This window comes from Gymnoscopelus braueri (assembly GCF_963280865.1).
Source record: "Gymnoscopelus braueri genome assembly, chromosome: 4".
Taxonomy (NCBI): domain Eukaryota; kingdom Metazoa; phylum Chordata; class Actinopteri; order Myctophiformes; family Myctophidae; genus Gymnoscopelus; species Gymnoscopelus braueri.
The window spans coordinates 6,001,390-6,024,201 of NC_137605.1; the positions used below are offsets into that span (position 1 = coordinate 6,001,390).

General features: G+C 42.5%; 1 protein-coding gene across 1 annotated transcript in view; it reads right to left on the reverse strand.

The window, feature by feature from the left end:
- The window catches only part of LOC308083928 (uncharacterized protein), a 68,765-nt gene that overhangs the window by 21,070 nt on the left and 24,883 nt on the right, over nucleotides 1-22,812 (reverse strand). Inside the window, exons 8-13 of the mRNA XM_080426349.1 lie at nucleotides 7,199-7,351; nucleotides 5,313-5,417; nucleotides 3,725-3,877; nucleotides 3,027-3,131; nucleotides 2,507-2,626; nucleotides 2,175-2,285 (exon numbers count right to left, since the gene is read on the reverse strand). Coding sequence (XP_080282475.1) covers nucleotides 2,175-2,285; nucleotides 2,507-2,626; nucleotides 3,027-3,131; nucleotides 3,725-3,877; nucleotides 5,313-5,417; nucleotides 7,199-7,351 — 747 coding nt within the window. The remainder of the gene's footprint in view (nucleotides 1-2,174; nucleotides 2,286-2,506; nucleotides 2,627-3,026; nucleotides 3,132-3,724; nucleotides 3,878-5,312; nucleotides 5,418-7,198; nucleotides 7,352-22,812) is intronic.

Below are 22,812 nucleotides of genomic sequence, written 5' to 3' on the forward strand. Positions count from 1 at the left end.
AAGGAAAAAAAATAAGAAAACAGAGAAACATGTCGAGGATAGATATCGACATAATGAATAATAATAATACACAAAGCATAGTTCAGCTGGTGCAGTATGTACATGAGGTCAGACATAAGGTGCATAAGGTTGGACACACAGGTGGCAGCACGGCGGCAAGATTGACAACCTTTCCGTCGCATTGGGAGGGAAACTGCAGCCCAGAGTTTGGTGGAACACATTGGAGTCAAAGAGAGCCGGGGCTAGCCTGGTAAACCCCCTCCCTCCGGAAATCTCATTTGCATTTGATTTCAGGGAGGTCTGGGATTGCGCAGGGAGTAAGCATCATAGACATATATAGGTAGACGCCTCCTTCGGCTCTGAGGCATGTGTATCTTGGGCGCCATTTTAGCGTAGGAGAGCTTCCCTGAAGCTTCCGCGTGTGTCACAGAAGGGGGCGTTCGGTAGGCCAATCAGAAGCAGGTGGGGGCGGGACAACTAGATTCTGACAGGTCTTAGAAAAGACGCACTGTGATTGGCCTGTAGTCAACGCGCTGTGAGCGCTGTGATTGGCCAGTAGTCACTTTGAGTGTCCGTTTGCCTACGCGAAAATGGCGGCCGCGATACAAGTTGCTCCAACGAACTGCAGAGGCCAATGAGGTATCTAGGTTTCTATATCTATGGTAAGCATGCCCGAACACTGCGTGTCCAAACCAATCAGCGGCTGCTAGGGGCGGGATCATCCAATCAGCTGCCTAGTAGCTTGAAAAAAAGAAAAACTGTCTGTCATCGATTCTGCGACCGAAGTCTCAGATGGGAAGTAGGCTGTGAAACAAATGTGTGTCGCAAGCTTCTTCCATTTGACGGTGTCAGGTTAAGCCGGGGCGACCTGCTAATGAACAAACACTACTTCTGAACGACTGCGACCTTTGTAAAATAATCTGTCCAGGAAAATAAAAGAAGACATAATTCATCACACATTGTTTTCTGCTATGTTGCTTTTCGACGTGTACACTGTATTTATTGAGGCATCTAATAGGGTTGCCACCCGTCCCGTAAAATACGGAATCGTCCCGTAATTGGAAACTAAAAGACGCGTTCCGTATTGAACTGACTCTACACCGCGTCCTCTAAAGAGAAAACGCCTCCAAAAGTACAGACGTGAGTGGGAAGAGGCAAACCCTTGGCTTGACAGCGTCAGTGGAGATGTTTACAAAGCAAACTGTAAAGTATCTCGGCGTATGTTTTCTGTGGCGCATGGTGGACTGGCTGACATCAGACAGCATGCCTCAGGAGAACAACATTCCAAAAATATAAGAACCCAAAGGACCCAAGCACAAGTGTCACAGCTCTTCATGACTAAAACATCTCCTGAGATCGATTCGGTATGGGATATTACATCTTATTTATCTGGTTGTGTTTTTTAACAAGATGTCAGTATTTCTATTTACCTGCCCTGGTAGCCTACATATTGGCTGCTGATGTGGGCATAGTCTAGGCTATTTCAGTAGACTAATATGGTTGATTGTTTATTAATGTTGAGTTTTTAAAGTCTAATAAATAAACATTTATTTAATATATATTAATCAATATAATTAAATAGTGTGTCCATTTAAAGAATAACTCTTATGTTGTTATGCTCATCTGGAAAACGGAATTCTTCATAATGGATTAACAGTTAATAAATACATAAATAATATAATTAATATGTAATAATTCAATATAATTAATATAAATTTCATAGATTTTTTTATTTAGATTTCATAGATTTCTATGCATTTCAGGAGTTTGGGGGGCTGGCTCCCCCAAAATAATTAAATAACCCTAACAACCCTAACCCTAAAACCGAAATAAAGTAACAGAAAAAAACTCCAAAATCCGCGCAAAACCCGAAGATTTTCGTGCGTGCATCCGTTTAGATGCCTCAATAAAATTATGCAGTGAGCACATCGAAAAACAAATGATTAGAAAACAACCTCTGATAATTATGTCTTTTATATTCCTGAACCGATTAACTGAAAGGTTCAGAAAAAGTGTTTGTTCACTAGCTGTTCCAGTTTAGCCTCCCATGCGCGTCGATGAGCCTGTCCCGTCTGACAATGAGCCTGACCCGTGGGATGTCTGTACCTTCTTCTATCATAAGCCTTGGAGGAAAGCCTGCAGTGAGGAGAGAGAGAAGAGACAGAGAGAGTCACCTGAAGAGCTGTCGATGGAGACAGATGTCAGAGCAGACTGTGCTGGAGGAGAAAGTGGATCCAGGTCTTCGCGAGGCTGGTCTGTAGCTCCATCTACGGCCTTCATGGAAGCTGCAACACATTCAATGGAAAGAGCAGAGACCGGTGAGTCATCAGAAAATGGATGGAAGAGCGAGTGAGCCAAGAGGAAGTACTTATTCACGAGGACAATTTCACGAGAAATTAAAATCTATGCGATAATACGATTATTGTGAGCGTTTTTTTTTTTTTATCACGATAAAAGATTAGCGTCCCATCCCTGGTCTCCACTCTCCGGTAACCCACTCACTCACCCAGCTCAAAGCCCTGGAAGTGTTGGGGTAATCGTCTCCGTCTCTGGGTCCGTCCCGCATGACACTCCGGAGAAACCGGAGAAGTCATCTTCAGCTGCAGGCTGGACTCCACACACTGGTCTGGAATGAAGGAATTGAATAAGGACTTTAATGTGACATCATGGGCCTAGGCCTGTCACCATTATTACATGATCGTCTAATCCAGGGGTCTTCAACATTTTCAGGCCAAGGACCCCCTAGCTGAGAGAGAGAGATGATGCAGGGACCCCCTCTATATTGTATAAAATTGTGTTTTTCCTCTTTTTTCCCTCTACACCTCTATACCTCTTTGCCAAATATAGCCGATCTACAAGCTCACAACGCCTGTAGTTAGATCCTGCATGGGGCATTCACATTTCTTCTAAATAATAAAGTATGGTATAAATTAGGCACGAGAGAGACATAAGAAGAAAGATTTGATGTAAACAGAGACAGAGAGATTGATGTAAACAGAGACAGAGAATAGAGTGATGTAGCTTACAGAAATTCTGTTCCTCTGCTGGCACATTCATCGTCAGAACAACTCTGGGTTGTTCTTTGAGCTCTCTGTCGCTGGAACCCACTGCTATTGATTCTGTACGACCACCTGAAACACGCACGCACACACATGCGCACACACACACACACACACACACACACACACAACCACACACACACACAAAGTGTTCAAAAAGTATTAAGAGGAGCACTACAACCATGTTCTAACATATCTTCATATAATGGGTCCCACTAATGATCATTATAATATGGCACCATTTCTGTCTACTCAGTCTGTGTTTCAGATGAGGGCTGTAGACAGTTTAGAAACCTGCCTAGCAGTGACGTCATCGGTAGGCAGGTTTGGTCATTTCAAACAGGATTGGCTTTTTTTCTTCTTTTTTATGTGAGAACAATGACTTTTATTTCAACATGCTAACTTTCCAGGAAGAGAAATGCTGTAGTTTCTATTAGAATCCCCATTGATGATGTCACTGGTAGGCAGGTTTATGAACTGTCCATGGCCCACCAATGAGTAGACAGAAATTATGCAATTGTATAATGAGCATTGGTGAGGACCAATTATAGGAAGATTAAATGGGTGAAGAACACTTCTCTTATTTAGTTCACATAAATAAAATAAGGCACAATGTGATGTGTCACTGGAGGCTAAAGATTTATAGTATTAAGTTTATTCGCTACCTTCCTCTGCCAACATGGGACATTCGTCTCCATTAGTGCTTGTCATCTTGGCGATGAGCTCAGAGTGAATCTTTGTGTGTTGAATGACAACTCTGGGTTGTTCTTTGAGCTTTCTGTCGCTGGAACCCACTGCTATCGATTCTGTACGACCACCTGAAACACACACACACACACACACACACACACACACACACACACACACACACACACACACACACACACACACACACACACACACACACACACACACACACACACACACACACACACACACACACACACACACAGTCTTTAACTACAGAGGGACATGGAAGGAAAAGATGAGACACAAATACATAAAAGACAGAGTAAAGCCCCATTCATTACAATTTAGGCATTTAGCAGACACTCTTAATCCAGAGTGGTTTACAGTAATCAAGGTAAACAAAAGGTAATGCATCAAATGCATAGAAATAGCAATTTAGGATCATAGGTAAACCAAGAACCTATCATCAGTCTAAACAGTATAATATCAAAGAAATACATAATCTGTACATTGAAACTACAGGAGTCCAGGTCAACAAATGAACCTGGCATCTGCCTACATAACATACTCTCTAAATTACATTTTAACCTTTGCATAAGCCTGCAAGGTCGTGAAGGCTACAGGGCCAGTGCTACGGCAAGTACTACGGGCTAAGGTGGAGTCTGAAGAGGTGAGTCTTCAGATTATGGCGGAAGATTGTGAATGAGCCTGTGGTTCTAGCTGCAATGGGGAATTCGTTCCACAGTTTGGGAGCCAGAGGGGAGAAGAGTCTGGGACGGGTGGAGCGTTGTCCCTGATGTTTTAGCGAAGGTTCTGACAGCTTTCCTGTGTTAGCTGATCTGAGTGAGCGGGAGGGGTTGTAGGGTTGGATCAGGCTTTGAAGATATGGGGGTGCCATACCTTTGGTTGCTTTGTAGGCCAACGTCAGTGTTTTGTACTCTGTGCGGGCAGTAACTGGGAGCCAATGGAGGGAGCGGAGAAGTAGGGAGACATGTGCAAATTTTGCTGGTTGAAGACCAAGCATGCTATGGCATTCTGGACCATTTGGAGGGGCTTAAGTGCACATGCCGGGAGGCCAGTAAGGAGCGAGTTACAGTAGTCAAGTTTTGATATGGCTGATGTCTGGATAAGGAGCTGGGCTGACTGCTGGGTGAGGAAGGGTCTGATCCTTCGAATGTTATAGAGTTTAAACCTACAGGATCGAGTGACCGCTGTGATGTGTGCCTTGAATGAGAGCTGACTGTCCAGGACAACATCAAGGCTCTTGGCCGTTGGAACCTAAGTCACAAGGGCGTTGTCTATGGAAATAGAGAGATCCTGCATGGGGCATTCATTTTTCATCGTGCAACGATGTCCCTCATCGGAAATAGCTGACCTGCTATTTTTGGTATAAATTAGGCATGAGAGAGACAGAGGAAGAAAGACTGATGTAAACAACAGAGACAGAGATTGATGTAAACAGAGACAGAGAGATTGATGTAAACAACAGAGACAGAGATTGATGTAAACAGAGACAGAGAGATTGATGTAAACAGAGACAGAGAATAGAGTGATGTAGCTTACATAAATTCTGTTCCTCTGCTGGCACATTCATCGTCAGAATAACTCTGGGTTGTTCTTTGAGCTCTCTGTCGCTGGAACCCACTGCTATTGATTCTGTACGACCACCTGAAACACGCACGCACGCACGCACATGCACACACACACACACACACACACACACACACACAAAGTGGTCAAAAAGTATTAAGAGGAGCACTACAACCATGTTCTAAACATATCTTCATATAATGGGTCCCACTAATGATCATTATAATATGGCACCATTTCTGTCTACTCAGTCTGTGTTTCAGATGAGGGCTGTAGACAGTTTAGAAACCTGCCTAGCAGTGACATCATCGGTAGGCAGGTTTGGTCATTTCAAACAGGATTTGCTTGTTTTTGTCTCCGCCAGGCCGAAAGGCATGGCGAGAGAGTATGTTTTACCCCCTGTCCGTCCGTCCGTCCGTGTGTCCGTCCGTGTGTCCGTCCGTCCGTCCGTCCGTCCGTGTGTCCATCTGTCTGTGAACAGCTAATCTCCGGCACCGTTGGCCCGGTCGCTGCGAAACTGTGCAAACACACTTCCTGGATGCCAATTCAGAACCTCTGCCCCATTTTTTTTTACATGGCCCTGTTATAGCGCCACCAGGAGGCCGATCTATGCAAAACCCATTTTTTTATATTACTCCTAAAGATTTTATCCAAACATCACGCAAATCAGTACACTGTATCTCTATAGTCATGTGATCAACACGGATCTGTCTGATTTTCCATATTCCATCCTGATTGGCTAAGGTTGGCTTCCAAAGTTTGCAGGATTGGTCCGTTTCAAACTAAATGCCTCAAATCATGAACGCAGCTTGCGATTTCCGTGAAATTTCACACGGACATTCCCACTAGGCCGAGGAAGAAATGCCACTTGAACATTTTCAAATCAGCCTCATGGTGGCGCTATAAAAGGCAGATTTGCGTTTTTAACTGTAACTTCACCGATCTGCGTGAAACTTTGCACGCATACTCCCTAGAGGCCAAGGAAAAACATATGCCCTGCATTTTTCACATTAGCCTTTTATAGCGCCACCAGGAGGCCGACTTATGTATAAAAAAAAAAGATTAAGCCTTCAGATTTTATCCAAATTTCACGCAAATCGGTACACATGATCTCTATATTCATGTGATCAAGATGGATCCGTTTGATTTTTCATATTCCATCCTGATTGGCTAACATTGACATCTAAAGTTTGCAGGAGTGGCCAATTTTTACCAAAATGCCGCAAATCATGAACGCAGCGTCCGATTGCGGTGGAACTTTGCACGCACATTCGCACTACGGTGAAGAACAAACGCCACCCTTTTAACATTGCCCTATTATAGCGCCACTAGGAGGCCGCTTTTTTTCTTTTTTATATTACTCCTACAGCTTTTGTCCAAACATCATGCAAATCAGTACACATTATCTCTATAGTCAAGTGATCAAGACGGTTCCGTCCGATTTTTTATATTCCATCCTGATTGGCGAATTCCGAACATTGCTGGCCCACAATAACCTACCTGACCTGGCGGAGACCTGTGCTCCGAGGAGCACTTTTTCTAGTTTTTTCTCTTTTATGTGAGAACAATGACTTTTATTTCAGCATGCTAACTTTCCAGGAAGAGAAATGCTGTAGTTTCCATTAGAATCCCCATTGATGATGTCACTGGTAGGCAGGTTTATGAACTGTCCATGGCCCACCAATGAGTAGACAGAAATTATGCCATTGTATAATGAGCATTGGTGAGGACCAATTATAGGAAGATTAAATGGGTGAAGTGTTTAACACTTCTACTATTTAGTTCACATAAATAAAAGAAGGCACAATGTGATGTCTCACTGGAGACTAAAGGTTTATAGTATTAAGTTTATTCACTACCTTCCTCTGCCAACATGGGACATTTGTCTCCATTAGTGCTTGTCATCTTGGCGATGAGCTCAGAGTGAATCTGTGTGTGTTGAATGACAACTCTGGGTTGTTCTTTGAGCTTTCTGTCGATGGAACCCACTGCTATTGATTCTGTACGACCACCTGAAACACACACACACACCCCCACACACACACACACACACACACACACACACACAAACACGTTAAATGTCTTTAACTAGAGGGACATGGAAGGAAAAGATGAGACACAAATAGACAGAGTAAAACCCCATTCATTACAATTTAGGCATTTAGCAGACACTCTTAATCCAGAGCAGTTTACAGTAATCAAGGTAAACAAAAGGTAATACATCGAATGCATAGAAATAGCAATCTAGGATCATAGGTAAACCAAGAACCTATCATCAGTCTAAACAGTATAATACCAAAAAATACATAATCTGTACATTGAAACTACAGGAGTCCAGGTCAACAAATGAACCTGGCATCTGCCTACATAACATACTATCTAAATTACATTTTAACCTTTGCATAAGCCTGCAAGGTCGTGAAGGCTATAGGGCCAGTGCTACGGCAAGTGCTACGGGCTGAGGTGGAGTCTGAAGAGGTTGAGTCTTCAGATTATGGCGGAAGATTGTGAATGAGCCTGTGGTTCTAGCTGCAATGGGGAATTCGTTCCACAGTTTGGGAGCCAGAGGGGAGAAGAGTCTGGGACGTGTGGAGCGTTGTCCCTGATGTTTTAGCGAAGGTTCTGACAGCTTCCCTGCGTTAGCGGATCTGAGTGAGCGGGAGGGGTTGTAGGGTTGGATCAGGCTTTGAAGATATGGGGGTGCCATACCTTTGGTTGCTTTGTAGGCCAACGTCAGTGTTTTGTACTCTGTGCGGGCAGTAACTGGGAGCCAATGGAGGGAGCGGAGAAGGCGGAGGCATGCGCACATTTTGGCTGGTTGAAGACCAAGCGTGCTGCGGCATTCTGGATCATTTGGAGAGGCTTAAGTGCACATGCCGGGAGGCCAGTAAGGAGCGAGTTACAGTAGTCAAGGTTGGATATGACTGATGTCTGGATAAGGAGCTGGACTGACTGCTGGGTGAGGAAGGGTCTGATCCGAACAACTAGGAGCAGTGAGCAGCCATATGTGGCGCTCGGGGAGCAATTAAGGGTTAAGAGTCTTGCTCAGGGACACTCATCGACACAATGCTGGCCTGGCCTGGCCTGATACCTGGGACACCAGGTCCTCTGGCTCCCCAGGCGGGCTCACTAACCACTCAGCTATGGCCGCCCCAAAATGATGATGTAAACAGAGACAGAGAATAGAGTGATGTAGCTTACAGAAATGATGTTCCTCTGCTGGCACATACATCGTCAGAACAACTCTGGGTTGTTCTTTGAGCTTTCTGTCGCTGGAACCCACTGCTATTGATTCTGTACGACCACCTGAAAACACACACACACACACACACACACACACAAGTATTAAGAGGAGCACTACACCCATGTTCTAACAGGTTTGGTCATTTCGAACAGGATTGGCTTGTTTTCTTTATTTTTTATGTGAGAACAATGACTTTTATTTCAGCATGCTAACTTTTCAGGAAGAGAAATGCTGTAGTTTCTATTAGAATCCCCATTGATGATGTCACTGGTAGGCACGTTTATGAACTGTCCATGGCCCACCAATGAGTAGACAGAAATGATGCCATCTTATAATTAGCATTGGTGAGGACCAAGTATAGGCTGATTTAACAGGGGTGAAGAACACTTCTCTTATTTAGTTAAGGGGATATTTCACTTTAAAAAAGAAATTGGGTCATTTTATGGTCTAATCAGGCTTTTGAGCCCCCCAGACAGTGATTAAGTTGCTTGATTCAGTATTTAGATTTGATATTAATTTTATTCAACACGCCCTCTTCCTATACAAACCCATTGTAACTTCAAACTCCATTTTAACCATGTTAGATTCATCAAAAACACCCGTCCTTGGTCCTAATTACTCACCCTGCCCTCCTAATACGTGATGGGCCGTGTTTTTTTATCACTTTTTTCATTTATTTTATTTATCTATTTTATTGTATTTTTTCCCCCAACAAAGCCTGAGTAGACGATAAAATTACGCTCTCTAAAAAAAAGTGAAATATCCCTTTAACATAAATAAAATAAGGCACAATTTGATGTCTCACTGGAAGCTAAAGGTTTATAGTATTAAGTTTATTCGCTACCTTCCTCTGCCAACATGGGACATTTGTCTCCATTAGTGCTTCTCATCTTGGCGATGAGCTCAGAGTGAATCTGTGTGTGTTGAATCCACTGAAAATAAAATGGAAAACAATAGTCAACTGGCTGAAGATGAGCTGATATCAATCACAAGGTTAAATGTAATGTTATGTCTGTAGCTTGGTATTCATGTCATATGGAAATGAGAACATCATGAACATTTAAAGACATTCCCGGTAACCCCAAATGTTAACCCAGCATTCGGAATCTTTCTGCACTGTATTAGTCCGTATTTTTCAATAGATATGTGTTTTAATCCCGTCTGTGGCCGAACGGCATTTCCCCCCTCGTTTACTTCCTGTTTACATTGAGTGTAATTCCGGCTTTCACCAGATGCGCCCCGCCACTACCGCCCATAGAGGAATACAGGGAACTTCCGACATAATCCAACACAGACGGGATTAAAACAAATATTTATTGAAAAACACGGACTAATACAGTGCACACATGTTCCGAATGTCGAGTTAACATCCATGGCTACAGGGTCATTACTTTATTATAATTTTTTTGTACATGTACAGAGAAGTACGGGCTTTGCGCGCGGATGTCCAGAGACTATTAGGAAGGTAGAGACCAAGACTATCATGGCATATCTATCTACGATGGTCTTGATCCAACGCTATAGCATGGTACATTATTTCAGACCACTTTCCCAAAGCATACTTTTATTCTTAACCTTTTCCACATTTTGGTGGAAAAAAAGGTCAATTTCACATGAGGTGCCCAGACTTCCAGTGGTGTAAAGTAACCAAGTACTTACTCAAGTACTATATACTTTCAGTACTTCTACTCCACTACATCTCAGAGGCAGATATTAGGCAAATATTTTACTTTTACTCCACTACAATTATTTGAAAACTTTAGTTACTAGCTACTATGTAGATTATCATCATCATTACAAAGCATGCATTAAAGGGGTAGTTCACCCCCAAAATAACTTTTTTTCTATTGATTACTGACCATCTGGAGCCTTGAATTCATAGATATTTTTTTGTTTTTGTCACATTCCTAAGCCAATAATTTGATTATAATAAATGTGTCCCCATTGATTCCGGTAGGAGAGCCGGAATCAATGGGGCTAAATTTATTATAATCAAATAATAAAGGAAGGAATGCGACAAAAACAAATGAATATCCATGAATTCAAGGCTCCATGGGGTGAGTAATCAATAGAAAAAAAGTTATTTGGGGGGTGAACTGCCCCTTTAACCACTTCATACATACCTCAGCTATTTGAAAAGAGCAGATCTACAAGCTCACAAAGCGTCGTTTTGCGACGCTTTGTGAGCTTGTAGATCTGCTCTTTTCAAACGCCCACTCTTCCTGTATCCTGATTTCTGACCAGCTTAGACCAAAAAACCACCAAATTTAAGAAAATAAAAAAAAACATCTTCTTTACAAATCACTGCAGTAACACAACAGCAAACGCCCCTGACATCATATTATATTCTGTCCAACAAACTACATGCTATAATGTGAGTATTTATTTGATTGGTGATCAGAAACGTGGATCTCACTCCTTTACCTTCCATCCGTGTAGAGGGACAGCAACACAGCGTTGTGATACAGTGTTGCCAGGTTTTGAGAGAAAAACAAGCCCAAATGCCCACATGCAGGCAGCACTTGCATCGGATATTTGAAAATAGCAGATCTACAACAAAGCTCACAACGCGTCGTGATACGGCGCCTTCCTTGTGAGCTTGTAGATCTGCTTTTTTTCAAATATATATATATTTTTTAAATTAGCATTTTAACAATTTTGAATGGGGGTCCCTCCCTGGCTGGCATAAAATGTTCTTTAGCATATATTTGTCTGTCACTATGTTTCTATGGATTGAATACGCATCAATCAATAAATCAAAAACAAGCCCAAATAAGCAACTACACTTTAGAAACAAGCCTAAACAAACAACTACACTTTAGAAACAAGCCCAAATAAGCAACTTTACAGAAAAACAAGTCCAAAGTCGCTTATAATAAGCCGACATGGCAACGCCGCGTGTGACCTGCAACTGAACTAACCAACAAGAGAAACCACAACAGCTGGAACGGAACACAGAAACAGCAAAGAAGTAAGACAGTGCCCTCTGGAGGCCAAACAAATGTGATCGCCTCCTTTGTGTGTGCGTGTGCGTAAGCGTGTGCGTGTGCGGACACACACACACGCAGATCGCACACGCGTGTGTGTATTTGTCTCCATCTATCTGCCTTCCTGCCTGCCTGACTTCCTGCCTGCTTGTCTGTCTGTCTGTCTGTCTGTCTGTCTGTCTGTCTGTCTGTCTGTCTGTCTGTCTGTCTGTCTGTCTGCCTGCCTGCCTGTCTGTCTGTCTGTCTGTCTGTCTGTCTGCCTGCCTGCCTGCCTGCCTGCCTGCCTGCCTGCCTGCCTGCCTGTCTGTCTGCCTGCCTGCCTGCCTGCCTGCCTGCCTGTCTGCCTGCCTGCCTGCCTGCCTGCCTGCCTGCCTGCCTGCCTGCCTGCCTGCCTGTCTGCCTGTCTGTCTGTCTGTCTGTCTGTCTGTCTGTCTGTCTGTCTGTCTGTCTGTCTGTCTGTCTGTCTGTCTGTCTGCCTGCCTGCCTGTCTGTCTGTCTGTCTGTCTGTCTGTCTGTCTGTCTGTCTGTCTGTCTGTCTGTCTGTCTGCCTGCCTGCCTGTCTGTCTGTCTGTCTGCCTGCCTGCCTGCCTGCCTGTCTGTCTGTCTGCCTGTCTGTCTGTCTGCCTGCCTGTCTGTCTGTCTGCCTGCCTGCCTGTCTGTCTGTCTGCCTGTCTGTCTGCCTGCCTGTCTGTCTGTCTGCCTGTCTGTCTATTTTATTTTAGGATTATTTTTTGTTTTGTTTGCTTGCCCTAATATCACGTTTCCAATGATGGTTTAATAATAATATAATAATAACATATAATAATGAACTGAAACAATTCATGAAGTCTCAATCATGTCCCTTTGACAGATCGCTATGTTGATCTACTCTACTCGCCCCAGTCTCCACTAGGTGGCAGCAAAGCCTCATTCATAGGAGAGCTTTTGAATCGTGTCACTGATGCCCGTGTCACTGATAGTGGTTCTCAAAGTGGGGTCCAGGGACCCCCCCTCCCTTTGAGGGGGTTCCAAATAATGGACCCTTACAGGTCTGCACCTCTGAGAGTGTACAATGTAACCAAATGGACACGCAAGGGTCCATTTGGTTACATTTGTGCACTCTGTTAAAAACATTAAAAACGTTTGAGTGTGCATGCATGTTTGTAACGTGCATGTTTGTAACGAACACATGTTTGTGGGTATGGGTCATGGATGAATGTAAATGCACATTGTAAAGGACTTTGGATAAAGGATAAACATGTGCACATGTTGTAATGTCTTCTTTTTTTTTTACCTTTATTTAACCAGTAAAAAACACATTGAGACTGAAGTCTCTTTTACGAGTGTGAACTGGCCAAGAGAAGAGGCAAATAAATGTTGCACAGCTCTGCCAGTAACAACACATACACAGTGGTGGAAAGTAACTAAGTACATTTACTCAAGTACTGTACTTAAGTACAATTTTGAGGTATTTGTACTTTACTTGAGTATTTCCAATTTCCAATACTTTTACTTCTACTCCACTACATCTCAGAGGCAAATATTGTACTTTTACTCCACTACATTTACTTGAAAACTTTAGTTACTAGTTACTTTTCAGATATAAACTATGATATAATGAAACCTACAGTAACCACTTTAGCCCTATTTTATACATAGGCTATTTGAAAATAGCAGATCTACAAGCTCACAACGCTGTGAGCTTGTAGATCGGCTATTTTCAAATATTTTGTACTTTTACTTTTGGTACTTTAAGTACATTTTGATGCCAATACTTTTGTACTTTTACTCAAGTAAATTTTTAATTCTCGACTTTTACTTGTAACAGAGTATTTTTTACATTGCAATATTGGTACTTTTACTTAAGTAAAGAATTTGAGTACTTTTTCCACCACTGCACATACAGGACAATAACAGACATATAAGGCTCCAGACATCCCACTGCTTGGCCTCACTCCTACAACTCATCTAACCCCTGCTCATTTTGCTAGGGTGGGATGGCTCAGGGTAGAGGACAGAGTACAGCAACTTGCAATGGGCCTGGTCTACAACACATTGTTCAATAACAACATAACATAATAACTTTCTTTCCCTAGTATATTTGTATTTTTTATAACTGTGGATTAAAATAATGAGTAGCTGCACACACCTTTACATTTTATGTAGTAGTCTAAGTTTATTCAGGCAGGGTTTGTTCATGGTTCTCACAATAAGATACAGTACTGTACAAGCAAACCCATTTTAAGTTGCAGGATTTTTTTGTAATCCTTGAACGACGCACAATGAACATTGTGCTCAATAGACACGAGAACACTGAATATAGAAGTCACTTGATATCAAAAGAAACCCAGCTGGAATGTTACTGAAAAAAATGAAATATTTGCACCCCTAAAATAACCAGCAAAGGGAGTGGAAACCACGAGCATAGTACAAGATTCTGACTAAAATCTTCACTATCACGGCTATCATTTACTGTGGCTGCTCATAACAGACGTTAACTCTTCATTGTGCTTTTTGGATACGTTTTTATCTAAAGCTGAGACGTTACATAATGTCTTGTAGGGAAAACGTTTCACAGGAAGAATATATTAAATGAACATCAAAGCTGCTTTTGACCTCAAAGGTGGCCCCAATTCCTCTGATATTAATATGACTTAATAGCTACATTTGTATTCTTGACGTGTTGACTGCTTGTAGCTGATTCTTTAGCTCCTTTGGAGGCTTACGTTTCTCACCAATGGCCTCGACTGTGTCAGTGTATTCCGTTGTGCCTTTCCACTCTAAAGCTTGATGAAAGAGCACAGCTCCAGCACGTATGTGTCAGTATATCTCACCCCACACTCCTCTCGCCAACCGGAAGGCTAGCCCTGTTTTGAAATCATTTTATTTGTATATATACAAAGTATTGTCTACATTTAAGTGGAAGTTAGGTGGAAACCTTGTATGCAGAGAATCTTTACCTTTCAGGAAATAGAGAACCTGTGCTCCAGTTGACCCAATGGACTTATTTAGTCACAAGCTCTTGCACTTTTCATTCATTAAATATTGATACCCACGCAGTTAGCCACTTTAGGGAAGTTCTGTTGGTGCTTTGTGTACGAACTGTCTTCAATACAATATAATAGTTATTTATCACATCTCCCCTGGCCCTGTGCAATTTTCCTTTTAAGCCTGAAAGGCAAACAGATCCTTTTTTATTCATGTGTTCCATTGTTGATTTTTTTTATGTCATGATCCTTACAGCCTACCTCCAAGGCCCTAAAAATAATTTGGTCATGCATTATTCCATATGGGCTGACTGCTGACCAGTGGTGTAAAGTAACTAAGTACATTTACTCAAGTCCTGTACGTGAGTACAATTTTGAAGTCATTTTACTTTACTGGAGGATTTCCAATTGTCTATACTTTTACTTCTACTCCACTACATCTCAGAGGCAAATATTGTACTTTTACTCCACTACAATTATTTGAAAACTTTAGTTACTAGTTACTTTCTAGATCTAGATTATTACATTATAAGACATACATGAACCACTTTAGCCCTATTTTACACCTTGGCTATTTGAAAATAAACGATCTACAAGCTCAGAACTCGTCGTATCGCGACGCGTTGTGAGCTTGTTGATCGGCTATTTTCAAACATTTTAGTACTTTCACTTTTGGTACTTTAAGTACATTTTGATACCAATACTTTTGTTCTTTTACTCAAGTAAATTCTGAATTCCAGACTTTTACTTATAACGGAGTATTTCTACATTGCAGTATTGATACTTTTACTTAAGTAAAACATTTGAGTACTTTTTCCACCACTGCTCTTGAACGACAGGGAGGAGGACCCCACAAATACTTTTTAAAATATCAACAAATGAGACCCAGGCAGGGCTATTCACACATTGTGGCCTTGAACCGGAGCCAGGGTTCCTGAAATGATGTCTGACTGCTCCCACACACTGGCAGAGGGCCTGCAGTATGGACTGCATAAACTCCAGTTGTTCTCAGATAGTTATGGCCACTACAGAGAGGTCCAAAAAATACTTTGCTATTACATACTTGAACCCTTTCCTCCCTCACTTGACTGGTAACACACAGAACAGAATGTCCTCTCCATTTACCTGTAAACAGAGAGAGAGAGAGAGAGAGAGAGAGAGAGAGAGAGAGAGAGAGAGAGAGAGAGAGACAGACAGACAGACAGACAGACAGACAGACAGACAGACAGACAGACAGACAGACAGACAGACAGACAGACAGACCACACAGACAGACAGACAGACAGACAGACAGACCACACAGACAGACAGACCGACAGAGAGACCACCCACACAGACAGACCGACAGACAGACAGACAGACAGACAGACAGACAGACAGACAGACAGACCACACAGATATTGTGAAACATACATTAACCAGTTTAGCCCTATTTTATACCTAGGCTATTTGAAAGTTATTTGAGCTTTTAGCATGGTTTTAAAAATCCCAAAGCAAAGGAAGGTTGTTCCACGACTTCGGTGCCAACAATTCATCATGATTTGAGTGCGTGGGGATCTCATTTTAAATAAACCATTGTGCTTTTATGGGCGACACAGAGTTCCGGAGATGACATGTGAACCCAGAGGATACAAATCAAACGACCATGATACGTGAATACCGCTTATCTGTATGTTTATGTACCTTCGTTCTAGAACACCACATCATATGCCCTTGTACTGAACTCGAGAGAGAGCGAGAGCGAGAGAGAGAATGCTGAACTGAAAATATTTTGTGCCAGGGACCACCAGAAGACTTGAAACACACTTTCAAGATTTTTCAAAAAGGATAAAAAATAGCAGATGTACAAGCTTGCAGCATGGCACAAAGTGACACACTGTGAGCTTGCACATCTGCTATTTTTAAGAACCACCCTCAGCGATAATACCTGCTCAACAGAGATGGACCCAGAAACTCAGAAGAAACTCAGAAGTCTTTGAATCTTGAAGCTATGTCATTTTTGCGATGGCTATATAAAATACTATATAAAAAATAGCAGATATACAAGCTGTGAGCTTGTACATCTGCTATTTTTCTACATTTTAGAAAAATCTTGAAAGAGAGAGCTACTGATTTAGAGGGCATTTGTAGAATTGGCCTCAGGTCTTAAAGGGGAATACCACTTATTTTCAACATTGAACTATGTCTTTAATACACCTTAGAACTGTTGTGTGGAAATAAGAAAAGAGCCCCCCCCCCCCCCCCCCACTACGCAAGGTGTACTTTTGGCTGAGGGGCCGGAGCCAAAAGTACACCTTGCATATGTCACTGATCACATGACCTCAATCAATTATCCAGTTCTAGGCAACTGAATGCACTGAGGTTATAGGCTCTATGCACAGCAGCTATATTGGAAAGAAATTGGGCCTCTTCTTAATTCCTTCACAGGTGTTACCAATGATACTAATGAAGGCTCTCTTCCATTCTGGTCAAACAGAGTCAGGGTGCTGATATTGTGCACGTTGGCTCACTGGAAACACTTGAGGGGGTTCCAAATGGTCCCTTGCGGGTGTGTAACTCTGAGAGTGTACATGGGTCCATTTGGTTCCATTTGTACACTCTCAGAGTTATGGGGTCCTAGAAATTAAAAGGTTTGAGAACCACCTTGCTACACTAAATGGAACAGAGCCCTCATTAGTATCATTGGTAACACCTGTGAAGGAAGTAAGGAAGAGGCCCAATTTCCGTCCAATATGGTTGCTGTGCATAGAGCCTATTGGAGAAAAACCCTGAATTTCAGACAAGATGTTTCAACATGCAGAGCTCTTTGACGGACTGCAGCAGTTGACTAGCTGGAACCTGTCTGCAGTGTCTGGACCTCCATGTGAACAAGATATTCTGTGCCGGAATGTCTCTTACTTCATCCAGCTTTTCTATATTTCTATAACTCAGGTTAACCGATAAGACACATGCTATTATATGGGCACATTTCCTAATAATGATGACCTGCAGGCCACAATTGCACTTCTTGAGATTCCAATTCCCTTTTCTGGGAAGTTCCAGTAACTGCTGTCAGCAGCATTGACGAGTCATCTTAGGTCATCATGTCATTGAGTGAACTGTTTCTCAACTAGTGGCCCATGACATGATCACGGGTGGTCCATGTTTGTCTCTTCTTGGCTAATAGTGGAGTCTCATGTCATTTTCTGGCTCGGACCTTGCCCTGTACATATTTTTCAGGTATGGCAGCATGAAAATACTACTGTCACAGAGATACGTAGTTACAAAAGGTCAAACACATTTTGCTTTTAGGCCCTATGTGCACAGCAGCCATATTATCACTTCCTTCACAGGTGTTGCCAATGATACTAATGAAGGCTCTGTTAATCTTAAATTAATCCGCTGTTAGAGGGACTAAAGCATGCAGACCAATGGTGTAAAGTAACGGGGTACATTTACCCAAGTAGGCCTACTGGCCCTCATTTATCAACGGAGCGTATAAACCGGCTTATATTTTTCCATATATTCGGCCGTACACCAACGTCGAAGTCACATTTATCAACGAATCCTACACAGCCAATCCTGGCGTACATCAGGTCGGAGCTTTGATAAATCTCACGTCTGAAAACGAGCGTCATTTAAATAACACGCCCTTAAATATTCTGGAAACACCCCGATTTTACGACATGAAGAACCGAAAAGAAAGAGTTTCGCTGGCTGTATATATTTCTAATTGGTCCAAAATATTGTCTATTCATGAAACCACCTGCTGTCAGCATTGGGCAAAAACATGTTTATAGGTGGGAATATGTGACCATTCCTCTCTATTACAAAAATAGACTAATTGGACCCAGAAATGTTGTTTTTCTATTTACTTTTAATATTGAAATGTAATCTATAGGCCTATTGTATGAAAATAAACGTTGTTGCTAAGAGTTGAGTGTTGAACAAACGGCACAATGTCATAAATGAGTGTCCTATAGTCTCACTCTGCAGCGCTCCCACAGCCGTAGCGTCGGATATTACCCGATGTTTGCTTTCTAAGCTTGATCTAGCCTTTGATTGCCTTTCAATGAAACCATATTTGATAGACATAGGTATCACCTACATGTTACTGATAATAGGGAATGTTATATTATTGTAATCCGTTATTTTATTTTTTTGCTTGGACACTTTACAGATGTTGGCTCCATAAGCTGTAGCCTTTGATTTCCTTTGAATAAAACCATATTTGATCAAGGAATTGACACTCTCACTTCTGCTGATCATAGGAAAATTAGAATCACAGATTTTCGTTGAGAATTAGCAGAGAGAGAGAGAGCCTGATCTGAATGTTGCCATTCTGCGCCGTTGTGCGCCCGGCCCGACAGCTACTGTATCCATTGCAACCAGAACCAACTGTACACCAACAAGGACAAAACGATAATAATAATTATTAGTATTATAATAATAGCATCAATTCATTCACCATAATAAAGAATAGGATAAACGCACAGGCTATTATATTGCATAATCCAAGTAAATCCACGCTTTATTAAGACGTTTGAACGACATAAGGATCTCGAGCGCACTCCTTATTAAGACGTTTGAACGACATAAGGATCTCGAGCGCACGCCTTATTAACTCATTCAGTGCCACTGGCCAAAATTCATTGTAAAAAAAAAAAACATTCAGTGCCACAGCCAAAATTCATTGTAAAAAAAAAAGTGCTTAGGAGCCGAGTTACAGCCTTTTTCAGTAAGAAGTTAAACAAGAAGTGAATGGAGCAGAACATTTTCAAATCATCATATCTTGGGTTCTGAACATTTTTTTTCCCGGACGTATTTTACGTCCTGTGACACAGGGCTTATTACATTGGACGTATTTTACGTCCAGTGGCACTAAATGAGTTAAGACGTTTGAACGACATAAGGATCTCGAGCGCACTTCTTATTAAGACGTTTGAACGACATAAGGATCTCGAGCGCGCGCCTTATTAAGACGTTTGAACGACATAAGGATCTCGAGCGCGCGCCTTATTAAGACGTTTGAACGACACAAGGATCTCGAGCGCACGCCTAATAAGACGTGGCCACGCCATATATGACATTCGCACGACATAAAAAAAAATCTGCACTATGTCACTTTAGGGGCTCCGTAGAAAACAGACCGTTTTCCGAATTTCTTTTATCAAATATAATAAAAATTCAAATGGCTGAAAAATACACGGACCCATGTGAGTCCAGTTTGTACTTTTAGTGTGGAAATACTCGTCTCCATTTCACTTTTCAGAGAACCGATTTCGGCTCTCAGCGCTGTTGTAACGTCAGCAATCCTTTCATCTATTTTAGCACAGATATCCGCTTTAACTGAGTGTAACTCGGAGCGTAAAGCTTTCAGAGCGTCCAGCACCACATTTGTAGACGGGTCAGTGGAGCCCGTGTCCCGCGGTCCCTTTCCCAGGCGAAGACGAGGGCCCGCTCTGGCCTTCCTCATCAGTACCGGCTTGTGCGTTGCATTCTTTTTGTTGTTTCTTTCGTGCCGTCATCTTCACTAAGGGTGAGACTTGGCAGCTCTGCTTTTGTCTTCAGCATCCCTATTCTCCTCAGAGCCTTGTCCACACTGGCGATCAGCTCTTCATGAAAATGCCACAGCCTGGTGTCAATGTGCAGCTGCCCTTTGCAGTTCGGGTCGTCACTGGGCGGTTTGGTAAAACGCTTCGAGCAACCCCGGACATGAATAATCCGAGCCATATCTGGAGGGACAACAAAAGTATTCCCGAGGTATTTTACCGGAAGGTGCACTGATATCTCCTCCATCATCCTCGGCTGAACTATCATCTTGTACTCGCCATACTTGCCCTCATGTATTTGGTTGTGTCTATAGATGTGCTCCAGAATATTTATTCCTGGCACGCCTTGCCACTGGGGAGGGTGGAAGGTTTGAACATGGTCAGTTGGAAATAAGTCCATTCGAAACTTGAACACCCCTGCCTTTGGTTCCTGCTTTTTGAGCTGGCTCATCAGAGCCGTCAGGTTGTCGTGATGGTACGGTACGATAATTTCGTCAATGTCATGCAATAAGACATAGCGAGAGCGCTCCATATTTCTGTACATGCAGTCATGGAGTGTGGCCATCTGGCCATAGTAGTGCAGGTCTCCCACTCCGTGCTCTTTATATATCCATCCCCTCGATGGAGTGAGGTGTGTGTCAATAGGCCAGGGAACCATCTCTACGAAACCCTCCTCGCTGTAACTGTGCAACAAGCGGTCGAGATCTGGACCACAGCTGGTGTTGTAAACCATCACTCTGTCCACGCCCAGCAGTCTGTACATCTCAAGGGCCTGTGTGAACTGAAGCACGTTGTTATAGTCACCATACAGGGTAGAGAGGCAGACTGTGAAGTCAAACTGAGGCATTATTGCCTGCTCTGTCCCACCCGTCTTCTGATTGAGTATAGGCAGGAAGCTCTGCTGCCCTGCTTCCTTCCTGCTGTCTGGCTGAATTGAGAGGGCTATGTGAGTTGGATTTTTGCAAGTTGACGGAACCCGACACAAGACAAACTTGGTCTCAAAGGGAAAACCAAAACCCATGTTTCCGTGAAGGCTAGCCAGAGTGCTCTGGTCAGACAAGTCGCCACCACAGCAGAAAACACAGTGGAGCGGCACCATGGAGTCTGTCCTGACTATAGCAATGATGCGCACATCCCACCCCTTCACCCTGTTGTCCATATAGGCTGAAACCAATAGGTGCTCGCTGTTAATGAGAGGGGTGATGCTCTGGGTAGAGCAGAGGCATGTTTCAGAAACATTGTTAGTAGCCATGTTGATAATGATGATGATGCTGCCAACAATAGCAGAAAGGAGGATGAACGTCCGTCTTATCATGGCGCCAGATGGAGAAATACAGCAGCGGTTCTACCGTTCTAGGTATATAGTTCCAGGTGGAAAGTCTTAAAGCTCAGATGTTCTCTTTGGTGTAGCTCAATCATCCAAATGATTTGTGAATCCACATTCCTTATATACACTGGTATGATGTAATCATGTCGTGTCATCCTTTTATTCTCCTGTCATGATGAGTGATGAGTCATGCATGACATCTGAAAATATGGCAAAGAGAAATAAGCTCTTAATTCATTAAGACCTTTATGGACCCCTGCAGGGCGTTTCCCATCATAGCAATGTCAATGATGTTTGGTGTTATACCTTTTTTTCACAATGAGTTGTATATTATTGTATGTCTACAGCATATGCTCATGCCTCCCTGGATAATATAGAGATTATGTATGGGCCATGGCTTTGGTATGGGCTAGCCACTTCTGATCATATACCAATTACTATGATGATTAATGTTGAGAATGTACCCCAGTTTAAAGGCCCCAGAGAGGCCTTTAAACTCTGATCTGGTCTGAGGCAGGTAGGCCTGGACAGTGGGTTTTGCTTGAGCCTAAAAAACAAACAAATTAATGCTAAACTTTAACATGCTCTTTGTTTTATTAAGACAAAGGGGAACACAATGAGAGCTGATTCGCTTGCAAAAAGGAAATTATCTTTCCCTGCTTTTCAATTGTGTGATAGTCCTCTCATAATATGTAAGGAAATAAAATACTGTGGTCATGTCCTCACTGTGATGATTGGATGGACGACAGAGATGCCTACAGACAATGTCGTAAAATGAATAGTAGAGGCCCTAGGAGGGGTCCACGCGCACCCTCTTTTTTTTTTTTTCTAGTTTGGATTTTTGCATCCATAGGACCTCTAATATAGGGATTTTGATGATCCCAAGAAAAAAAGTGGTCCAAAGTGTGTTTTTTTCAATGTTTTATTACCCCTATGAGACCTGCAGGATTGCTGGCTGGAACGCTTTTTCGGAGACTGTGGCACGCTCAAATTTAGACGTAGCCCAAAGATTGAGATACCATTTGATTCTAGACAACCTCAGGTTTCTAATGGGGCCAACCTTGTCATGCTACCTTGTCGGGAAGGGGGCTAAATACCTAATGATTCAAAGTTAGACAACATTTTGGTGAGGGGAAAAACGGCCATCACCATTTTCCAAATGGTCCCTTGAGCTGTCACCTCGTTATAAGTGAATTGAAATGGGGTACATGGATACCTACAAGCCTCGTCTGTACAGAAATGCCACATTTGTGCCGATCTCATGCAGTTTTGGGCAAGAACCATGCAGTTTTCTGCATGCAGTACAAATATGTAATTTCCGCCTATTGTAAAAAAAGGAGACCACTTTATGCAGCTGTATCTATAGCTGCACGAGATCACTGTACTGCATCTAGAGACCACTGTACTGTATCTAGACC